Genomic DNA, 20,930 nt, shown 5'->3' on the forward strand with positions numbered 1-20,930 from the left:
TGTCCGAGCAGACTTGACGACCTGAGGTGTCTCTTCTGTACTGTAAGATTCTGTAACATTTTATCACATTGAACCAGTGCTCATAGACAACTAAGGGTATAATATTTGAAGCAGTAACTGGGTTTGGGAGCAGTTTAGCTTTATCTGCACCACTGTGTGCTATAAGAAGGCCCTTTCACAAAATACAGTACACATTTTAAATGGTAATCAGTGATAAGAGCTTTTGAAAGAGGGCTTTTGTTAAGTGTGGGTGCGTAGATCTCTAGACTTCGCCAGTGAAAGCAATAGTGGGTAATTGAGCAAGAGGGAAGAGTTTTGTGTGATGTGCCATTCTGTACATCTTTCCTGTCCTTCGGTCATTGAATCACTTCTGGCATTGTATCTATTAGCCAACACGACACTTGTAGTTACCTCAGCAGTTTCCATCCACACTACCTTCTCTGTAGCAGTTCTCTCCCATCATTAAGGAAGGCTGTTTCCCTGCAGACCATATCTGTGAAGCTTGGGACTCCATTATATCAGTGCATCCTTTGCTCACTTACCTCCCTAATCCAATAGCTCAGATGAAGTAATCACAGGCCAATAGTCATGAAACTAATTTGGGAATTCACCCAGGTTAGAAAACTGCTGATAGACGTACTACTGAAACCTTAGGGTTCTTAATGGAAAATTAGATGTACCACCCTAAAGAGAAAAAAAAAGCTAACGCTGATCTACAGCAAAAAGATATCTGCAGTGTGTAACCATCGACCCTTATATCTCATTTATTTATTTACACCATTTGTCTATAGGAAGTTCTTAAACTGGCAGATTAGTTTAGCATCGAAAACATTGCATCTGTTGTCTGAAGCAATATCTCAGAAATATAATGATCCCCTACTTTCAATTATGTTTAGATTTGATATTATGCAAGAAAATGTTTTGTAGCCGTACAGGAACTGAATCCTAGGAGAAAGTAAGAACTGCAGATGCTGGAGATCAGAGTCAAGAGTGTGGTGCTGGAAAAGCACAGCAGGTCAGGCAGCATCCGAGGAGCAGGAGAATCGACGTTTCAGGCAAGAGCCCTTCATCAGGGATGCCTCATTCATCAGGAATGTCGATTCTCCTGCTCCTCAGATGCTGCCTGAGTGGCTGTGCTTTTTCAGCATCACACTCAGGAACTAAGTCCTGTTCCATTTCATCCAAGATGTTTTAGTAGAGAAAATAAAGATATTTGATTTGTTTTCTTAACCAAGTACCAGTCCTTTTGTGCTAAGCATTAAATAATTAGAATATCTCCTTTTCCATATTGGCATTGCTGTTAGGAGAAATCAGTTACTGGTTAGTTAGGTTTTATAACTTAATATAATTCAATGTATTTTGACAACCAATATTTGTATTTACTGTGATCTTCTAGAAGGCATAGTATTTGTATGCCATTGCATGCTGCAAGTTTCATAAGGCAGAGAACCAGCAGTTCAGCACAAACTGAAACAGAAAAATGGCTTGCTGTGCTGATTACTTCATTGAGGGCATAAAAAAACTTATTGGAATCCATGTAGCGTTTGTCAAAGAATAAGTCGAATAGTATCTGAGATTCTGAGTAAAAAATTGGACGTGGTAAAGTGTCAAGGTATACCTAAATTAATCTAAAATGGAACCTATGTGCTAGGAGACTGAATAAGTCTGTGGAAGTGATAGGTTTTAACTTCGCAATGGGTTGAGGGATCATGGGGAACAGGCAGCAAAGTGGAGTTGAGGCCAAGACGAGATGAGCCATGGTTGTATTAAATGGCGGAGCAGGGTGAGGAGATGAATTTTTTACTCCTGCCACTAGCTATGTTCTTAGTGTCAGTTGTGATTTTAAAATCTTGTAAGTGTCAATGTCTCTAAGAAATTTCACCTGGGACAAGCTTCATTTCCTTTACCAGCTTTGTCCATTATTCTTCCCCGAAACAGTTAACTGCTCAGTGTCGTGAGCATTCTCCAAGTCCTAGCCCAAGAAACTATTTGTGTTCATGCTAAGGACATGTCTGGCTCCATTTCCTCTACTCCCATGTTAATGCATTTTCAACAACTGTGTGATACATGATAATGTGGGAGTCTTTAACTTTCCTGAACTCTGAAACACTGAGTGAATTGTAGTATTCCAACTAATGTTCCAATTGAAATTTGAAACTCAGCACTTACCTTAGCATTTTCCTTGTCTCTCTAACTCAGTTACTAAGTCAGATATTAAGACAGCTTGATTTATTTGACTTCTTCTAAAACACTGTAAAAGTAATGTTATAGAGGTTTGTTTTTGTTTTGTTCAGACTGCTTAAAGAAAATCAGAAAAACGTAAATAAAATATTCTTTCTCTTCTGCAGCAAATCCTGTTTGGCGATATTACCGATTCAAGCGACGATGAAGATATTAATCTTCCTGGAAGGAACTGCAGTGAAAGTGTAGCAGAGACTGACCAAGTGGATAATTCTGAATGCACCAAGGTGCTGACAACTGATCAGGCATCTATGATGGAAGCAGGCATTTCTGCAAGTGTGTGTGAAGAGTTACCTGCAGAAAAAATGGACTGTTCTGCGGCAGAAATTGATGATCTGAATGAGCAATGTTCAACAAAAACTGAAGTAGAGGCTGAATTTTCAGACTCTTCTTTGATTGTTGAAAATGCTCAGTGTAGAAATGAGAACGGCGCTGAGGTTCAGTCCTTATTTGAGGAAACTCCAGAAAACCGTGATGTGACCAGAAATCCAGAAATGTGTGATGTTGATTCTGTCCCTGTTGCTAAAAATGACACAACATCTCCGCAATACAATTGCAATGCTGATGTGAAGAGGGCTGATGATACAGAAAGTTCAGAAAACACTGTGGTTTCAGTAGAATCTAACCTTGAAACAGCGGAACCAGAATTTGAAAAGACGCAGCCATGCAGTAGAGAAGAACATGGCATAGAAACTTGTGTTAAAGAGGTGGACAAGAAACAGCTTGTGTCAGACGAAGCCCCTGCTAGTGGACAGTTAGAAACAACGTGTGAAGCAATGGAGGTGCCAGAATTTAATTGTAATAGTCTTACATGTCACAGTCAAAGAAGTGAATGCATAGTAACTTCAGTGCTGGCCACTGATATGGAGCACACCACATCAGATTGCATGACAAAGAAGCAAATTGGTGTTAGCACAGGGGAAGAAGAAATATCATTTTCACAGCTGAACAATACTGAAGTTGACAGTGTTGCTCAGAATAACTCTGACGAATGTATTCCTGCAGAGGACATGGAGGTGGAGGAAAGGAATTGCAATAGTTTTACACTTGACAGGCAAAAGGGTGAATGTTCACAGATTTTGTTGCAGCCAACTGATGTGGAACTTTCTCAAACAAACTCACCGACAACAGAACAAAACCTTAACAAAATGGAGGAGAAAACCCCATCAGCTGAGACTTACTGTTCTGAAGAAATTGATGTTTCTCAGCACATGTCTGAGAACTGCACTGCTACAGGGTGTGCAGAGGTGGAGGAAGTTTCTTTGGATGGTTCCATGTCTAATCACAAAGATAAATGCATACTGACTTCAACGTCAGTCACTGATTCTGAGCAAACACCTAATGAACTTGGTGCAAAAAATCAAATACAGGCAGTGCCATTGCTAGTGGATTTTGAGTGTCCCACAGAAACCAGTATATCCCAGGATAAGGCAAAGAACCATTTTTCTCCATCGGACAAAGAAATAAATATCAATTCTGTTGGTCTAACATCAGATAATCAAAAAGATGAAGGCAGACCGACTTCTGTATCCAGTGACACTGAAGAGTTGGGTGCAAAGGAACATAAGGAGATTGACAGAATACAAGAGACCGGAGCAGTTGGCAAGTTTGACAATTCTATCATAGCTCAGGACAGGTCCAAGGACCATTTCGGCACTGAACATGTGGTGGTAAAAGGCTTAGATTCCACAGCTTCTGCCTTTGACAGCCCTAACAATGAACCTGTAGTACTTTCAGAGCCTGAATTTATTCAACAGGCCAAATCATCCTTTATAATAAAGGAGAAAGACAGTTTCAGCAAACTCAATGAGGTGTCTTCGCATGAATCTGACTGCTCTGATGTCATTCAAGAGAATTCCATTTGCAGTACAGATATGGAGATGGACGAAGTAGAATTGAGTAGTTCTACATCTGATGTAACAAACAATAAATGTACACCAACCTTGGTACCATTCAGTACTCGGATGACTGAAGTGGAGACTACGGCAAATGGTCAAGATTATCTTAAAATGAGAGAGCTGCCTTCGCCATTTTTTGAGTTTGACAGTTCTGAGATATCTGGTGTTACACAGGATCAAAGCAAAGACTACCTTTCAACACACCTTGTGGACCTGGAGGACGGTAGTTCCAATGGATCGGCATTTATCGAATGCACATTGATTTCGGTGCAGTCTTCCATTGAAGAATCCGAAACCAAGTCCCTAATAGAGGAAGATGGCATGATTACCAAATCTAGTGAAGCACCTTCACCCCTCGAGTCAGATTGTTCTTCTGTTTTGACTGATCTTGTTGAGGACAAATCCTCAGATTGTACTTTTATGGGAATCTCCAGCAAATCTGAAAAGCCGAATTTCCTTTCCACAGGATCAGAGTCAACTGGAGCTGCTCAAAAAGTAGAAGACCTTGTTTGTGAAACTGCAGTTGACAAGTGGAATGAAGAAGAAGATAAAGTTGTGGAAAATGAAAAAGAAGAATGTCACATGGGAGAGATCAGCAATCAAGAATCTAGCACAGACTCAACTCAAATTTGTGGGATGAATCTGCAGAACTCTGAGGCAGAAGTCTCCGTGTTGGTTAGAAAAATCAAAAGAAAGCAATGGCATTCAAAGATTCTAACTCCCGAGGAAGAAAAGCAAGAAGCCATTAATCAAAAGGCCGTTGAACTAGACACCACAGCTGATGTTAGCATGCGTGAAAGCTCGTCTCCTGACGTCGAAGCTCAGATTGTGAATCAGAAAATTGAAGCTGAACACCTCACCTTTTCTGTTAATGGCCATGTTACAGTTCAATGTGACAAAGTGCCTTTTTCTTCCGTCTGTGTATCAGAAGGTACTGAAACTATTTGTAAAATTGAAAGCGTAACAAATGCTAAGGAAGATCACGTGGCTATTCATCCTGACTCTATTGAGAGCAAAACTGAGCCAGTAACTTTGGATAAAGATTTTTCACAAGACATCTGTCATACTCCAGCAATCAAAGAAAATGATTTGAATTCTGAAGGTGACAAATATGGGGATAATACTGTGTCAAGAAAATATGGAGTTTCAGCTCTAGATTTAGATACCCCTGCTCTAAAAAATTGTGAGAATGAACCTCTTTCGGAATCAAGCACCAACACTGACACGTTGTTAGGATGTGCACGTATAGAAGATAAATGTTTGGAAAACAATTGTCTGCAAAATGATCCAGAGATTGTGGAGAAATTGAGAAACTCTTCTGACATTTGTTCCAATAAAGACAATGGCATGAAAGAGAAGGACTGCTTGCAAACAGACAAGAATACCATTGGAATTGTACACAAAATGTCAAATTGCATCTCAAATGTAAAAACAATGAATAATTCTACAAATACACCTACGGAGGGAACCTCTGGTCATGTACATCTTGTTCAAACAGTAGACAGTTCAACGCAAACAGAATTAATGTGTGTTGGTTCACAAACTGTGCTTTACACTAGCAGTGATCTTAAGGCTGCTCCTCAGACAGATATTGTTGAAGCAAGTAAAGTAGGAACACCAAATGCAAAGCAACATTCTAATTATTGTGATTTGTGGAATCCATCACTTCCAGATGTTCCTTCAGACCATCGCAGATCCATTTATACAGTGGCTTCACATGATACAGAGGCATTATTTGAAAGTACAGTTGACAATTCAGTGGCTATGGAATCATTTGGAACTTCAGAAATTGAGCATACCTCTAAAAAGACTGCAAAAACCAAAAAAGTACAATTAGGTAGAAGAATGCCACGAAGTTTGGCTGAAGGTGATGGAGATGTGCAACCAGAGGATGTTTTACAAAAATCGAATGTGCAGTCCACCTGCAAAAGTCGTGCTGTTTTAAGAAGAAACAGAAGAAGTTCAAATTTGAGCAATCCCCCTGTACAAGCCAGTGCCGACACTTCTGCGCCAGCATTGTGTACACAGGAAATTCATCGAGTCATGTTAGAAATGGGAGAACCTTTGCCACCATTACTGCCACCACTCGTAGCTACACCACCAAGAGGTGTAAGAGCTGCAAAACCGATATCCCCTCTTATTACAACATCCAGTACAGTGTCTGTATGTTCTCCTGTGGATGATTTGGCTTCACCTTCTAAAGAGACTACAAAGGCTGCTTCAGTTTCTCCTCCTTTGGATTATACCCAACAGAAGTCTCCTTTGATGCAATCACCATCCCCATTAGAATTTGGAAGACATGAACGAATCCAGTCTTCTCCATTACAGTTTTGCACTGCAACCCCAAAGCATGCTGTACCTGTGCCTGGGCGACTACCTCAGTCTGCATCAACATCTGGGAGTTCAGCTTTACCTCAAGAGAACTCTGTAAAAATTTTGGATGCTATGTATCCCAACCTGTCTGCCCGTGCAAGAACTTTGAACATTCTCCGTGGAAATGTTCAACTCAGCATTCGTGGCCCCACAGATAGTGAGAACCAGGCAGGAGCAGTGAACCAAATCATGGGGTTCAAAGCAATTAATTCTTCTGCAACTGCATTTGTTAAAGCAGGAAGTAATTCCAGATCTGAAGGCTCAAAGCCTGATGGATATGAGAAGGATTTAGAGCAGCAACAGCCAGCTGTTGCTGTTGTGTTAAGTACTGTGGATAGGCCTAAAAAAGACCAAAAGGGTGCCAAAAGAAATGCAGATGATGATGGGTCAGGAAAAGCTAAACGAGTGAAAGTAGAAAACAGTTGTCAAAATGGCGATAGTACTACTGATTTAATCATATCACAAGAGTCCTCGACTGTAAGTGTTATTGACACAACCAAACCACTTTGCAATGGGCTAATGGAACAAAAAGCTGGATATAAAGCTCAACGTTTCTCCCAGCCTCTTGAATCTATTAATTCAAGTGAAGAGGCTTTAGCTAGTGCCTTAATGAAAATTACCAAGTCCTGCTTTGACCTACTGCCTGTTATTCGCAGTCATGTATTTGTTGGGAATATTCCTCATATTCCAGTATTACGTGATGAGGAAAAGGAAGTAATTTGTGAAGTGAGTGGTAATAAGGTAAGCATGTGTGTCTCTAATTTTCTTTATGTGCGCGGGTTTCAGTTGTTTTTATGGTGGTAATTTAACATATAATATATGGTATTAAAATATTCTAGGATGACTCTCAATGATGCAATAAGGTAAGGATATCGAAAAGTACCTGTTGAGTACCAAATTTATTGTGTGGCTGTAACTACCTACATCTCAAATAATTCACTATATTATCGCTGAAAGCAATTGACTAATTCAGTTCACTAGCTGTGGGATTTTGTGCACAAGCTCGTTGCTATTTTTGTTTGTATAACAGCAACTACATTACAAATATAATTTATTGTTTGAAATACTTTATCATATTCTGAGGATGTGATAATAGTTATAATAGCATTCTTTTCTGATTTATTTTTCTTTGTCTTTCTCTGTCTTTCTCCTTCTCTGTCTTTCGAAAGTTAAACTCTTCAATGGAAATGCCTTACAAAAGTGATGTCTACATTAGTCCATTGCAAAACCAAAGTAGCATCCTTTTATTTATTATGGTTTTATCTCAAAATACATTATGATTCTGTTGCAAGGCTGAATAGTTATTACTGATTTTAAATAAATTTTCTTAATCCATTGTGCCAGACATTTGTATTGTCATGTACTTTCTTTTTTTTGGTAAGTACTGTTGGTCTGCCACAAATTTTCAACCATTCCTAAATTTAAAATTCTATATTTAGTTCATTCCGATGCACTGAAAATAAAGTTTGCCCTTTTTTTAAAGAACGAGTATTTTTATTTCAAGAAACCAAATTCTAAAAGCAAGCAGAAAATATTTTGGAACAGAAAACCTAGCTAGTCAATCATATATAAATGTTTCTTAAATTTTAATGTTTTCAGTTACTGAATAAAAATTGATGCATTTTTAATGAATTGTTTGAACTTGTTTAAGGAGAAGCTGATTATTGAAGTGATCATAGGCTCAACCAGCCATTGTAGGCATATGGATCAGTGAAATGAGCAGAATAATATTATTGTCAAATGAGTAGAGTACAATTCTAAGACAATTATGCTGAAGTTTCAGCTTGCCCTGCTCAAATAATAGTTTGAGGACTGCATTCTTTTCTGGTCAGAAAAGCAAGCGGAACACCGAGCACAATGTGATATAGCTGATCTCCAGTGTCAAAGTGACAAGGATCAGGAAGAAAAGTTACAAAAAATTCAGACTCTTTTACTCTGAAATAATCTCATTTGAGGAGTCTTCAGCAAAATTTATAAAATATTTAATTAAAAACTAGTTGGATTTATTGATGGGATTTCTGTGGAAAATTAAGCTGGATGGGGTAATTGTCTTCCACACCCCATATACGACGGGACCTTGAACTGTGCCAAGCAGAAGATTCTGCTGGTGTCATTGTCAAGACTCGATGTTGAATTATGATTGTTTTGCAAAATACCCGAAGCCAATTGATCAAACTTAAGGGACTAGTGACTTCTTAATAACAGAAGAATAGGGTGAAAATGAACTTTATGCAAATAATATTATAAATAGTTTTCAATTGAAGGATTGTATTTCTCTGGATAAACTGTTGACAAATGAAACTACAACATAGATAACTCAATAATTAATTCAGAATTGCTCCAGCAGATGGCAGCCAGGCTAAAGAGATTGAAGCTTAGCAAATAGTATAATTTTCCAATAGAAAAAACTGCAAATGTTAGAATTCAGAAACGAATACCAAGCATCTTGGTGATTAACATTTCATTGATAATCTAGACTTCACCAGCAGCATATGATGTTAATAAAATGTAAACTAGCTAAACATAACTGTATCATAGGATCATTCAGTGAGAACAGCTGTGTAAACAAAAGACCAATGTGTAAACTGATTGCATTGTTTTTCCATAAAACATACTCATCAGTTAACATCTAATCCTGTAAATCCTTATGTTTCTGTCTGGGCAATAAAGCTAGCCTTCTACTGGTTTTTACAAAATTTGATCTATGATAATATATTTAAGGTGTCACTGGTGATTCAGAAATTTTGAAAATTTGATATTTTCAATAGCTAGAAGTCTGCAAAGGATGAAACTTTCAAAGGGGTTAGATGATAGAATCAAGATGAAAAATAAGATTGAAAGTTTAAAAGTGAAGCAAAAATTAGATCTGTTAGCATGTTTAAAGGGAAAAAGCAGGTTAGCATCTTAGCTGAGAATCTGTAATTAAAACTAAAAGCTCAGAGGCAAAGCTCATTCAAAGAATTGAACAAAATGGCAATTTAGAATGTTAAAGTAAAGCAGTAAGTTTAACAACATACAAATAAAAAAAACAAGAATGGGCCGTCTGGCACTTCAAGCCTGCTTCAGACATGCTCCACCATTCAGTAAGATCATGGCTGACCTGATTGTAATCTCAACTGCATTTTTGCATATGCCAATAACCTTTCATCCCCTTGGTAATCAAGATTCTATCTCCCTCTGCTTTAAAAGTATATGGATTCTGAATTTTGAGGAAGGGAATTCCAAAGACTGTCAACCCTCTGAGAGAAATAATGTTTCCTCATCTCTTTTCTTGAAATAAGGGGCACCCTCTTATTATTTAAACAATGACCTCTAGTTCCAGATTCTCTCACATGAGGAAACATACTTTCAACATCCACCCAGTCAGGTCTCCTTCGGATCTTTTGTTTAAATTTCAAGAGTCTCCTAAACTCCAGCAGATACAGGGCTAGCCTGTCTTGCCTTTCCTGAGAAGGCAGTGCACTCATTCTACGTGTTAGTCAAGCAAACCTTCTCCGAACTGTTTACAATGCATTAACATCTTTCCTATGTACGATGACCAGTACTGTACTTCAGATGCAGTCTCACCAATGTCCTATACAACAGAAGCACTGCATTCCTACTTATGCATTCGGTTCTTCGAGTAAAGCATAATATTCTGTTAGCTTTCCTGATTACCTGCATGCTAACCTCCTGTGATTTGTGCATTGGGACGCCCAAATCTCATTGTATCTCAGAACCCTGCATCTTGTTGCCATTTAAATAAAATGGTTCTTTTTTATTCTTTCTGCCAAAATGGACAAGTTGACAGTTTTCCATATTGAATTCCATTTGCCAAATCTCTGCCCACTCACTTAAACATGATTGTGCTTTTACCAAGCCATGTTGGCTCTGCCTGATTACCGTGAGCTTATCCAAGTGCCCTGTTAGTTGGTCTTTAGTAAAAGTTTCGAACATTTTTTTTTAGATTAGACTTAGATTAGATTAGACTTACAGTGTGGAAACAGGCCCTTCGGCCCAACAAGTCCACACCGACCCGCCGAAGCACAACCCACCCATACCCCTACATTTACCCCTTACCTAACACTACGGGTAATTTAGCATGGCCAATTTACCTCACCTGCACATCTTTGGACTGTGGGAGGAAACTGGAGCACCCGGAGGAAACCCACGCAGACACGGGGAGAACGTGCAAACTCCACACAATCAGTCGCCTGAGTCGGGAATTGAACCCGGGTCTCAGGCTCTGTGAGGCAGCAGTGCTAACCACTGTGCCACCGTGCTGCCCACTATGCTAATTGACCTGTAGTTTCCTGCTTTCTGCATCCCTCTGTTTTTGAGTAAAGGAGTTAATATTAGCTATTTCCTTCCTAAAGGATCTTCCCTGAATTTAATGAGTATCGGAAAATTAAAGCTAACACATCAGCTATTTCACTCGCTACTTCTTTTAAGATTCTAAGATGAAATCCATCAGGGACTAGGCACTTGTCCATTTGTAGTTCTGACGATTTAGTCAGTGCTACTTACTTGATCTTTAGAATTTTATTGAATTCTTCTCTCCCTTTCCTTTCTAATTTATAGCTATTTCCAGAAGTTGATTGCTTCCACTCTAGTAAAGTTTGACTTAAGCTACCTATTCAGTTTGTCTGCCATCTCTTTATCTTCTATTACAAATTCTCACACTCTTTCTAGAGGACCAATACTTACTTGAACGACTGTTTTCATTTATTGAAGATCTGAAGAAATGGTATTTTTTTGGCCAATCTTCATACTTTAGATTTTTTTTCCCTCCTTATTAATCTTCCACCAATTTCTTTTTATAATACTGTTTAATCTTTAGACCTTCTACATATCTTTGCATAGTTGTTGTCTTTGAGTCTGATATTATCCTTTTTTTAGTTAACCGCAGATGGTGTGCCTATCTCTTAGTTTTTTCTGCTTGTCAGAATGAATCTGTTGTGTGTTTTTTGAAATATCCTTCGAAAAGTGTGTCATTGTATCTCTATTGATTTATCCCTTAATTGAAATTGCCTGTTACTTTCCTTAGCTTTGATTTGGAGATGCTAATGTTGGACTGGGGTGTACAAAGTTAAAAATCACACAACACCAGGTTATAGTCCAACAGGTTTATTTGAAAACATTAGCTTTCACAGCACTGGTAATGGTTTTTATTTAAATTCAAAATAGTAATCTTGGACCTACATTTCATTTCCTTAAACTGTATGTAAAGTTCAGTCGTATTATGGTCATTGCTAAACGGGCATTTTCATTGAGGTCAATAATAAATCCTTATCTCATTGATCAAAGCCAGCCTGCTCTCTGGTTAGTACCATAACATGCTGATCTAAGAAATAGTCCCAAAAACATACAGTGCATTCCTCCTCCTCCTCTTCCCGTCTGGTTTTCCAGTCTATATGAATGTACCCTTTTGACCAGCTGCTATGATTGCTCCATTATAACCTGGACTACCATATAATTACTGTTAAAAAGCCTATACACAACTCTCCCAACTGTCTGCTTGCCGTTATCATTCCTCATCTCTACCTAGACTGCTTCCATATCCTGGTTTCCTAAATTAAGATAATTTCTTTCTATTTCTATCTGCTAATATCATCTTTCATGAATAGAACTACTCCTCCACGTTTTCCTAGATAACTGTCTTTCCTAAATGTCTCGTATCATTCAATATTCGGGTCCCAATCTAGGTCATTTGTGGCCAGTAGATCAAACTTAGTTATCTAAATTTCTTTCTGCTAGTTCATCTGTTTTGTTTCAAGTGCTGCATAGACTCAAGTATAATGCTGTAAGTTTGATTGTTTTATTATTGTCGTGATCACTAACCATATCTGTCGATAAGCTTTTAGATCTGCATTCTCTGTACTTACCTGTCATTGTCTGGTTATCATTTCCCACATTAATTCTTTCCTCTGTTGCATTTTCCCACTCTTTAATGGATCAGAACATCCCACATTTGGGCATTTGACCCCATTTTCTAGTTTAAAACCCAATCTAGTTCCCTCGTTTCACAGTTCGCAAATATACCAGTCCCAGTATAGTTCAGATGTGCTCTGCCCATAGGTACAGATCCCACTTCCCCAATGTTGGTGTCATCAGTGCACCACAAACTGGAAGCCACTTCTCTCCAACCCCCCCCCCCCCCCCCCCCCCCCCCCCCCACCCAACCTGTCTCACTTGCAGTCATACCCTCCTGTCCCTAACCACTGACTGTATCAAACTACTGTATATCCTGTGAGGTGTGACTGCCTTGTGGTACAAAGAATCCAGGTAACCTTCACCCTCCTTTAGGCATCCCAGTGTCTAAATCTTGAAGCTGATGCTGCTCAAACTCGGCTAATCCCTGAAGTCAACAAATAGACTTCATGGAACCTTACCACAATGGCAAGAAACATGATATTGTGAAGGAAGGGAGTGTGTACTTAGAAGGCTGGCAGCATTCCTGCTGAGGTAAGTCTTCTAGCAAAAACTGAATGGCATGGGGACAGGGTGCAAAAGATGCATGTGGTTGAAAATACACTGTCTTTTTTTTAGTGTTTTGGATTATCCTGTCAGAAGCTGTCAGTACCCTCTTCACCTGTAGCACCGTCTCCATGATTTGGAGGGGTCTGGATGATTGGGATTGGTATACTAGTAGTGGCTTGAAAGTTGGAATCCTGAAGACTGTTAAGAATGGCATCTTTTGCTCCTGATAACTGTCATAAAAATCTATCTATGATGCACAATGAAATGTTGTTAGAAGCTGTGCCTGGGAGCAACCTTGAGAGTAAAAGAGCATTCAATGTGGAATGTAAGTGAAGGCAGCAAGTACAATCCTTTCTTTAGAAATTTCACAACCCAGGTTTTCATTTCATCACGTGGAGATCAACACTGCTGTTCCCAGTGTATGATTAACACACTGCATGCTTTCAAGGATATTTTTTTTGTGTACAGATGTTGTTAATCTGGCCATCAGTTTTCTTTTGTAGGAAACTATCATTACAATTTTAAATACTAATATCGTTTAACTCAGTGTGGCACATAAACTTCTTGTACTTTCAATGGAGGCAACCCTAATGGCTTAGATGTTAGATTCCATCTACCAGGGTAATTATCCAGCAACTGAGTAATAGTACGGAGGAGCAACCAGTTAAATGAAAGGAGATAAACCAATCTGAGTCAGAATCTGAATCTGCGGCAAGTTTCTGTGTTTAAAACGCATGGCTTGCAGTTTTAATGGTTGCTAAATACACCTTTTTGGTCCTTGTGTGAGCCTGTTTGAATGTCAAAGGGCCAGACAGTAATAATTTCACAAGGAATTGCTGCTCCTCCGGTTTTTTTTCTGCTCCATTTTGAGAAATTAAAGGAAACCAATCACATCGATCAAGATGAGTAACAGAATAAAGTGGATTATTTTGCAACTGTAAGTTTTCTTTCAATAAATTGTTCATAATCTTAGGTAAGGAAGGTGCAGAAAGACATAGCCCCTGTAAATAGATCCCATACCAAAATATGGGGCGGCATGGTGGCTCAGTGCCTCACTGCACCAGAGTCCCAGGTTCAATTCCAGCCTCGGGCGACTGTCTGTATGGAGTTTGCACGTTCTCCCCATGTCTGCGTGCGTTTCATCTGGGTGCTCCAGTTTCCTCTCACAGTCCAAAGATGTGCAGGTCAGGTGAATTGGCCATGCTAAATTGTCCATAGTGTTAGGTGCATTAGTCAGAGGAAAATTTGTCTGGGTGGGTTACCCTTCAGATGGTTGGTTTGGGCTGAAGGGCCTGTTTCCACACTGTAGGGAATCTAATCAAAAAATATATGGGGACTATATCTAAACTATCAGAAAATGTTAGCGTTCAGACCTTAATCTGTACTGGGTTAGTTGACCTCAGTTGGACTTGATGACAGGGATCCTACAGATGACTCACTGCTCTAAATTTTCAATCTTGATTGCATTTCAGCAATTCCTGTTTTGAATCTGTATGGATTCTGTATTGTAGTTGAGAAATCTTTTCCTCAAATGAGTGTTCTGATTGGGAAAGAGTCCAAAGGCAACATCTTTCCAACATTCTGTTGAAACCTCAGCCTCAGACAGAAAGGAACTGTGTGACTTTAACAAAGATTAAAATGGTGTTGACAGGTTAACATAATTATTCAGCAAATATAGTTCAACCATTCTCTGTTTATATAATTGAAGTAATTGAGCCACTGTTTGAACTCCTGTGACATTGCGCACAGGAGACCAAGACCAAGTGCATTATTGGAGGAGAGCTGGATGGAGGAGTAACTGGACAAGGAGAGGTGCATAGCAAGCAATGTACATGGGAGAAGATGAACAGTGGACAAGAGGAGGGCTGTAGAAGGTGACAAGAGGAGTGTGAAAGAGATGGTAATTGGGTGGAGGGGCAGAATGAACTGAGCTCAGGAGAAGAGGAGGAAGCAGGGAAGGGAAATGGGGAGGGTAACTAAATATTGGGGGGAGCTCACCTTCCTGATGGCAAGGCTAATTTTCCAATTGGGCAGTTTGAAATGAAAAGTATTATCATCCGTTTATTGAGGTGGGGGGAGACCTGTCCAAGTGCAATTTTGTTCTTTTTAAACAGTTTATATCCCAATTTTCTTTTAGGTGCCAGAGCTGCTACCAAGCCTGAATTTTTTTTATATATGCACAAGATCAACAGATGCGCTGAGAAGGGATGTTTTCTAATGGTTATATAAACATTTTCTTCCATGTTGTGGGAAAGTAGCAGTTGATAGACCTAGTTGTAGTGTGGATGGAGGCAGTTTGAATTTTGTTCTTCAGTAGTGGTAGGGATTCCAGTTGCCCTTTGTGGATACAACTAAGGCTAGCTTTTCACTTTCGGCGGTAAAGGTACTGTGATGGGGTCATACCTGCTTATTCTTTAATTGCTGGACCAGATTGCATGGTTTTGATTCTGATCAAGGAAGTGCTATCTCTTAGCTGCTTGGCTGTAATGCACAACCATTGTGGCTGCATATTTAATGGGGTCATACGTGCAATTTGCCTGTGCACACCAGTGGAAGATAAAAGGCCATGTTAATTAAAAGGCAATTCAGGGAAGAGGGGGCTATCGTGGAGTATTTATAATGATATTAACCAATTAGGACAAATGACTTATTTCTATGGTATGGGTTCTTTGAAATGTAGTTTATTGGTGATTGTTGATGCAGTAATCTCTTCACTTGTTGACAATAGGAATTAACAGAAGCTTTAATGATGGCTATTCTCAAGAAACTGAAGGTTGAGCAAATGACCCTGGATGGTAACTGTCTTCAGGCACTTTCTCGAGTTTATGTTGCAATCTGCCGACAACAAGGAGATCTCGAAAGAGCTCGTATCCTCTCCTATAATATCTTAAAAGAAGGTAAGTTTGAGTCTAAATTACATAAACCGATAGAATGTGTTGTTCTGGATCTCCTAGTGAAATTATAGTTCCTGATATTAAACCGATAGCCTTCACCGAGTAAAGTCTTAACTTAATAAGTGCATTTTCATTTTCCTCCTTGAGATGCAGGCATTGCTGACAAGCCTGGCATTTATCACCCTTTCTAGGATTTTAACCCAACGACAGTTTAGAGAATAGCGATATAGTCCCATGACATTTTGCTGAGTGAATTGGAGGGGATGTCACTGGTTTTTGAGGCAGTAGTTGTTCCAGGTCCTATAGGTAGTGTCGACATTGGTAGGCAAACGATTAGTTTCACAACTCAGGATTTTATGGTCTGACTGAAGTTCTGCTGTCTCAATTATTTTTTTTTAAACTGATTTGTAGCACACTGAGTATTGGAAGGTCTTCTTTATAAAAACCCAAAGAACTGCAGATGGTTTAAATCCGGTACAAAAAGAGGAATTGCTGGAAAAGCTCAGCAGTTTTGGCAGTATCTGTAAAGTAAAATCAGAGTTAATGTTTCTGATCCAATGACCCTTCCTCAGACTGAGAAACTTACCTTCCCCCGTCTGTTCTGAGCAAGGGTCACTGAACCTGAAACATTAGCTTTGATTTTCCTTCACAAATGCTGCCAGACCTGCTGAGCTTTTCCAGCAGCTTCTGTTTATGCACAAGGTTTTCCTCTTGTCTGGTTGCTAGTTAGCTGACTTCTGTCACTCGGTGAGACACTGTCATGTTGCAATGTACACTCGGGTTCTTCAACTGTGACCTGTACAGTATGCTCATGCTGGAATGCAGGCTTATGGGCAGCACAGTAACTCTAAGGTTAGCACTGCTGCCTCTCAGCACCAGGGTCCAAGGTTCTGGTGACTGTCTGTGTGGAATTTGTACATTCTCCCCGTGTCTGCTTGGATTTCATCCAGGTGCTCCAGTTTCCTCCCACATTCCAAAGATGTGCAGGTCATGTGAATTGGCCATGCTAAATTGACCATTGTGCTCGGTGCATTAGTCAGAGGGAAGTGGGTCTGGGTGGGTTACTCTTTGGAGGGTCGATGTGGTCTTGTTTGGCCAAAGGGTCTGTTTCCGCTCTGTAGGGAATCTAATCTAATCTACGCATTCAGTCCCACTAGCATCACCCCAGTAAAGTTGAACCTGACTTTTTAGCCCCTGTCCTTGTGTATTCTTCAAAATGCAAAATTTGCCTGCAGATTGGGACAAAATCTGCAGGGCTTTGCTTACTGTTGAGAACGGCTTTGAAGTCTTCTCTGGATGCATAAATCTAAAATTCAGTGGATCCCTCTCTGATATCCATTAATTTACATATACCATTTTTGGCTGTATCAGCACACTTTTTTTCCAAAAACGAATGTTGGAAGTACAAATGAAACGTTTGCTTGGTAACTTGGGGTTCTGACTCATAGTCATGACCTCAGACAGAAGAACATACCATATTGTATGCTGACAAGGCAGCGCATTTTAGAGATCAAGAGACTAGCAAACCAGCATTGTAAGTCAAAATACAACATTGCAACCACATTGATATGAGGTGAAATTTGCGAACACTAAATATCTTTCCCTGTAACAAACGCAAGCAATCTCCAAATGTAGATTAATTAATCTAAACCAGAAGCAGAATTTTTGTATGATCAAAGATTGAAATTTTGAAGTTTTCTTTTTAACCAGGTGCCTCAGTCTTTCATATTTGAGACTACAGTACATTTCAAATAGTATCAAAAATAATTCACAAGAAATAATTCATGTTTTTAAATTCAACTGGAATTATTCAATTTTGTAAAGTGTGAAAATGGTGTCCAAAATAGTGCTTCTTCAGATGTCTCATTTCACTGAATTTTGCAGTATGTAATTCTGTTTCATTCCATTTGAAAATATTCTTTTTCTTTGCAATTCTGCATTTCACGTGTGGATAGGTCAAATATTTATATCGCAGCATGTACCAGATTTTCTATTTGATAAAGTTAATTTTTTTTCCAGATTTTCCAGATTCAAGCAAATTGTTGCTGCTCATCCTGAGTGTTTGGCAGAACATATTTTCTACGCAAGGACCAGTCAATAAAGCTATGCAAGCTGTTGCCAAGCAACGTGCCAAAGGAGATGTTCTGAATTGTTTGAGTGCGTACCTCAATTGGGAAAAGGTACAGTTACTTTGACATTTTGTCACAGTGTAAATGGGATGGGTGGAGGGGACAGTGTAGGAGTGAATGGTTTTATAGATACACTTTTGTCAGGTATTGAGGTCAATCAGACTAAGTGCTTATAAATTTCTGAGATCAGTGAGAAGATTCCATCATATGATACTTGCCATTTTCCCTAACACATTACAAAAAAAACTAACATATTGAGACATATTTTCATCTGCCTGTTTCTTTTCATTTCTTCAGTGTCCTTCTGAAGTCTGTTTACTGCATCTTTATTTCTGAATTTGACATTATCTGTAAATTTTGAAAATATGCTGTGTAGGTCATTATATCAAAAAGATATAATCTTGCTTTGATCTGATGTAATCTTGATGTGATCTTGCTTTTCTAAATGATAGTTTACTATGTCTTCAGTTGTTGCCTGCCAAAATTTCCTCAATATTGATGTTTAAGCTAATTAGTTCACAGTTGACAGGTATACATATCTCCTATTTTTGAAGAGGGATGTAACATTTGGAATCCATTAGCTCTCCAGCACCAGTTCTGTATGTCCACCTGTGTGTCCTCGATGAGTATGGACCTGTCAAGCAGGGAAGAAGTAGTTGAGCGAGGGAACCATGATTTACTAAAGAAGTTGAAACTTTTGTCAAGAGGAAGATGGAGGCTTATGTAAAGATGAGATGTGAAGGCTCAGTTCGGGCGCATGTGAATTACAAGTTAACCAGGAAGGACCAAAAGAGGGAGCTAAGAAGAGTTAGGTGGGACATGAGAAGTCTTTGGCAGGTAGGATAAAGGAAAACCCTAAAGCTTTCTGTAGGTATGTCAGGAATAAAAGAATGACTAGAGTAAGATTAGGCCAGTCAAGGACAGTAGTGGGAAGTTGTGCGTGGAGCCTGAAGAGAATAGGATAGGCACTAAATGAACATTTTCTGTCAGTATTCCCACAGGAAAAAGACAGTGGTCAAGGAGAATACTGAGATAAAGGCTATTTGACTAGAGGTTCATAAGGAGGAGGTGTTAGCAATTCGGCAAAGTGTAAAAATTAGATAAGTCCCCTGGGCCGGATGGGATTTATCCTAGGGTTCTCTGGGGAGCCAGGGAGGAGATTGCCAAGCCTTTGGCTTTGGTCTTAATGTCATCATTGTCTACAGGAATAGTGCCAGAAGACTGGAGGGTAGGAAATGTTATCCCCGTTGAATGAATGTGTGCTTCAACGAATGAATGAACACAGTTTGATTCATTGAACGAATGAGTGAAGATTGAGTCCATGAATTAATGAATGAAGTTTGATTCATTGAATGAATACATGAAGTTTGTTTCGTTGAATGAATAGACAAAGTTTGGTTTGTTGAATTACTGAGTGAAGTTTGAGTCAAGAGTAGCAAGGGCATGGAATGCCCTACCTGCAACAGTAGTGGACTCACGAACATGAAGAGGATTTAACTAATCATTGGATAGACATATGGATGAAAATGGAATAGTGTAGGTTAGATGGGCTTCAGATTGGTTTCCTAGGTTGATGCAATCTCGAGGACCGAAGGGCCTGTACTGCGCTGTAATGTTCTATGTTGTATATCTAAGGAGATTTTTGACTAGGCTGCCACAAGTAGGGTGCATCCCATCTGGTTCAGGTGATTTTTTTTTTTCCCTTTTGAAGACAACCAGTCTCTTAAGTGCTTTATTTTTATCCAATGCAAAATGACTACCACCACCTCCTTTATTCCCACACTGGCAACAGGATTGTCTAGTGAATGCAGACTTTTTTACTCTTTCTCCAGAATTAAAGCCAGCAACTGCTTCCCTGCTTGCTGAGGTAGAAATGCATAAATGAAGAAAGCTCCTAGTACATATTAGATGAGTTCCTCCTCCTTTTCCTTCACAAAATTACAATCTCATTTTAATAATTAAAGCAGAGGGATGCGACAAATGATCTTTTCAGTGTTCTCACAGCAGCAAGTGAAATTTTTACCTCGCCTGTTTATTAGAATTCAGTTGCCAGATGAAATCGCACTGATTAGATTAGATTAGACTTAGTGTGGAAACAGGCCCTTCGGCCCAACAAGTCCACACCGACCCGCCGAAGCGCAACCCACCCATACCCCTTACCTAACACTATGGGCAATTTAGCATGGCCAATTCACCTGACCCGCACATCTTTGTGACTGTGGGAGGAAACCGGAGCACCCGGAGGAAACTCAAGCAGACACGGGGAGAACGTGCAAACTCCACACAGTCAGTCGCCTGAGTCGGGAATTGAACCCGGGTCTACAATCTGTCCACTTGCTTTGGAGATCGTTGATGAAGCTGCATCTTCAACAAGCAGAGATTTTTAATTCTCATATGTATTTATTTAATTTTTCAGAATCCGCCCCTAGATATTAGTCCTTTGGTTTCGAGTTTCCTTATTGCCATGCAGCAGAGTCCTAAAGTGGGATTCCGAACAAGTAATGAATACGGCATGGATTTTAACGATGATATGTGGGAGTTGATTTACGCGATAGATTTGCTATGTTCTCAACAGCCGTGGTCATGGACACACAACAGTTTCATAAGGTAATTCAGAGATATACTTGATTCTGAAATGACCATTTAAATGATTTGAATGTGTGCATAATTTCATGTACTTGATGGATCAATTTTTTTTATCTGTTCTTGGGATGGGGATTCACAATCTGGGCCAGCATTTATTGCCCACCTGTAATTACCCTGGAAGTAGTAGTGGTAAATCTTGAACTACAGCAATACTTGGAATGTAGGTGCAGCCACGACATTGTTAGGAAGGGAATTCCAGGATTTTTATCCCAGCGACACCAACGGATGATGAAATAACTCCAAGTCAGGGTGCTGGAGAATTAGAGGGGGACTTTTGGGTGATATTCCCA

The 20,930-nt window shown here is 39.4% G+C and overlaps 1 protein-coding gene across 1 annotated transcript in view; it reads left to right on the top strand.

Moving 5' to 3' along the window:
• The window catches only part of ice1 (KIAA0947-like (H. sapiens)), a 75,783-nt gene that overhangs the window by 40,114 nt on the left and 14,739 nt on the right, over window positions 1–20,930 (top strand). Inside the window, exons 14-17 of the mRNA XM_060824576.1 lie at window positions 2,349–7,253; window positions 15,700–15,868; window positions 17,885–18,045; window positions 20,411–20,601. Coding sequence (XP_060680559.1) covers window positions 2,349–7,253; window positions 15,700–15,868; window positions 17,885–18,045; window positions 20,411–20,601 — 5,426 coding nt within the window. The remainder of the gene's footprint in view (window positions 1–2,348; window positions 7,254–15,699; window positions 15,869–17,884; window positions 18,046–20,410; window positions 20,602–20,930) is intronic.

The sequence above is a fragment of the Hemiscyllium ocellatum genome, chromosome 5, assembly GCF_020745735.1.
Source record: "Hemiscyllium ocellatum isolate sHemOce1 chromosome 5, sHemOce1.pat.X.cur, whole genome shotgun sequence".
In the NCBI taxonomy this organism is placed as follows: domain Eukaryota; kingdom Metazoa; phylum Chordata; class Chondrichthyes; order Orectolobiformes; family Hemiscylliidae; genus Hemiscyllium; species Hemiscyllium ocellatum.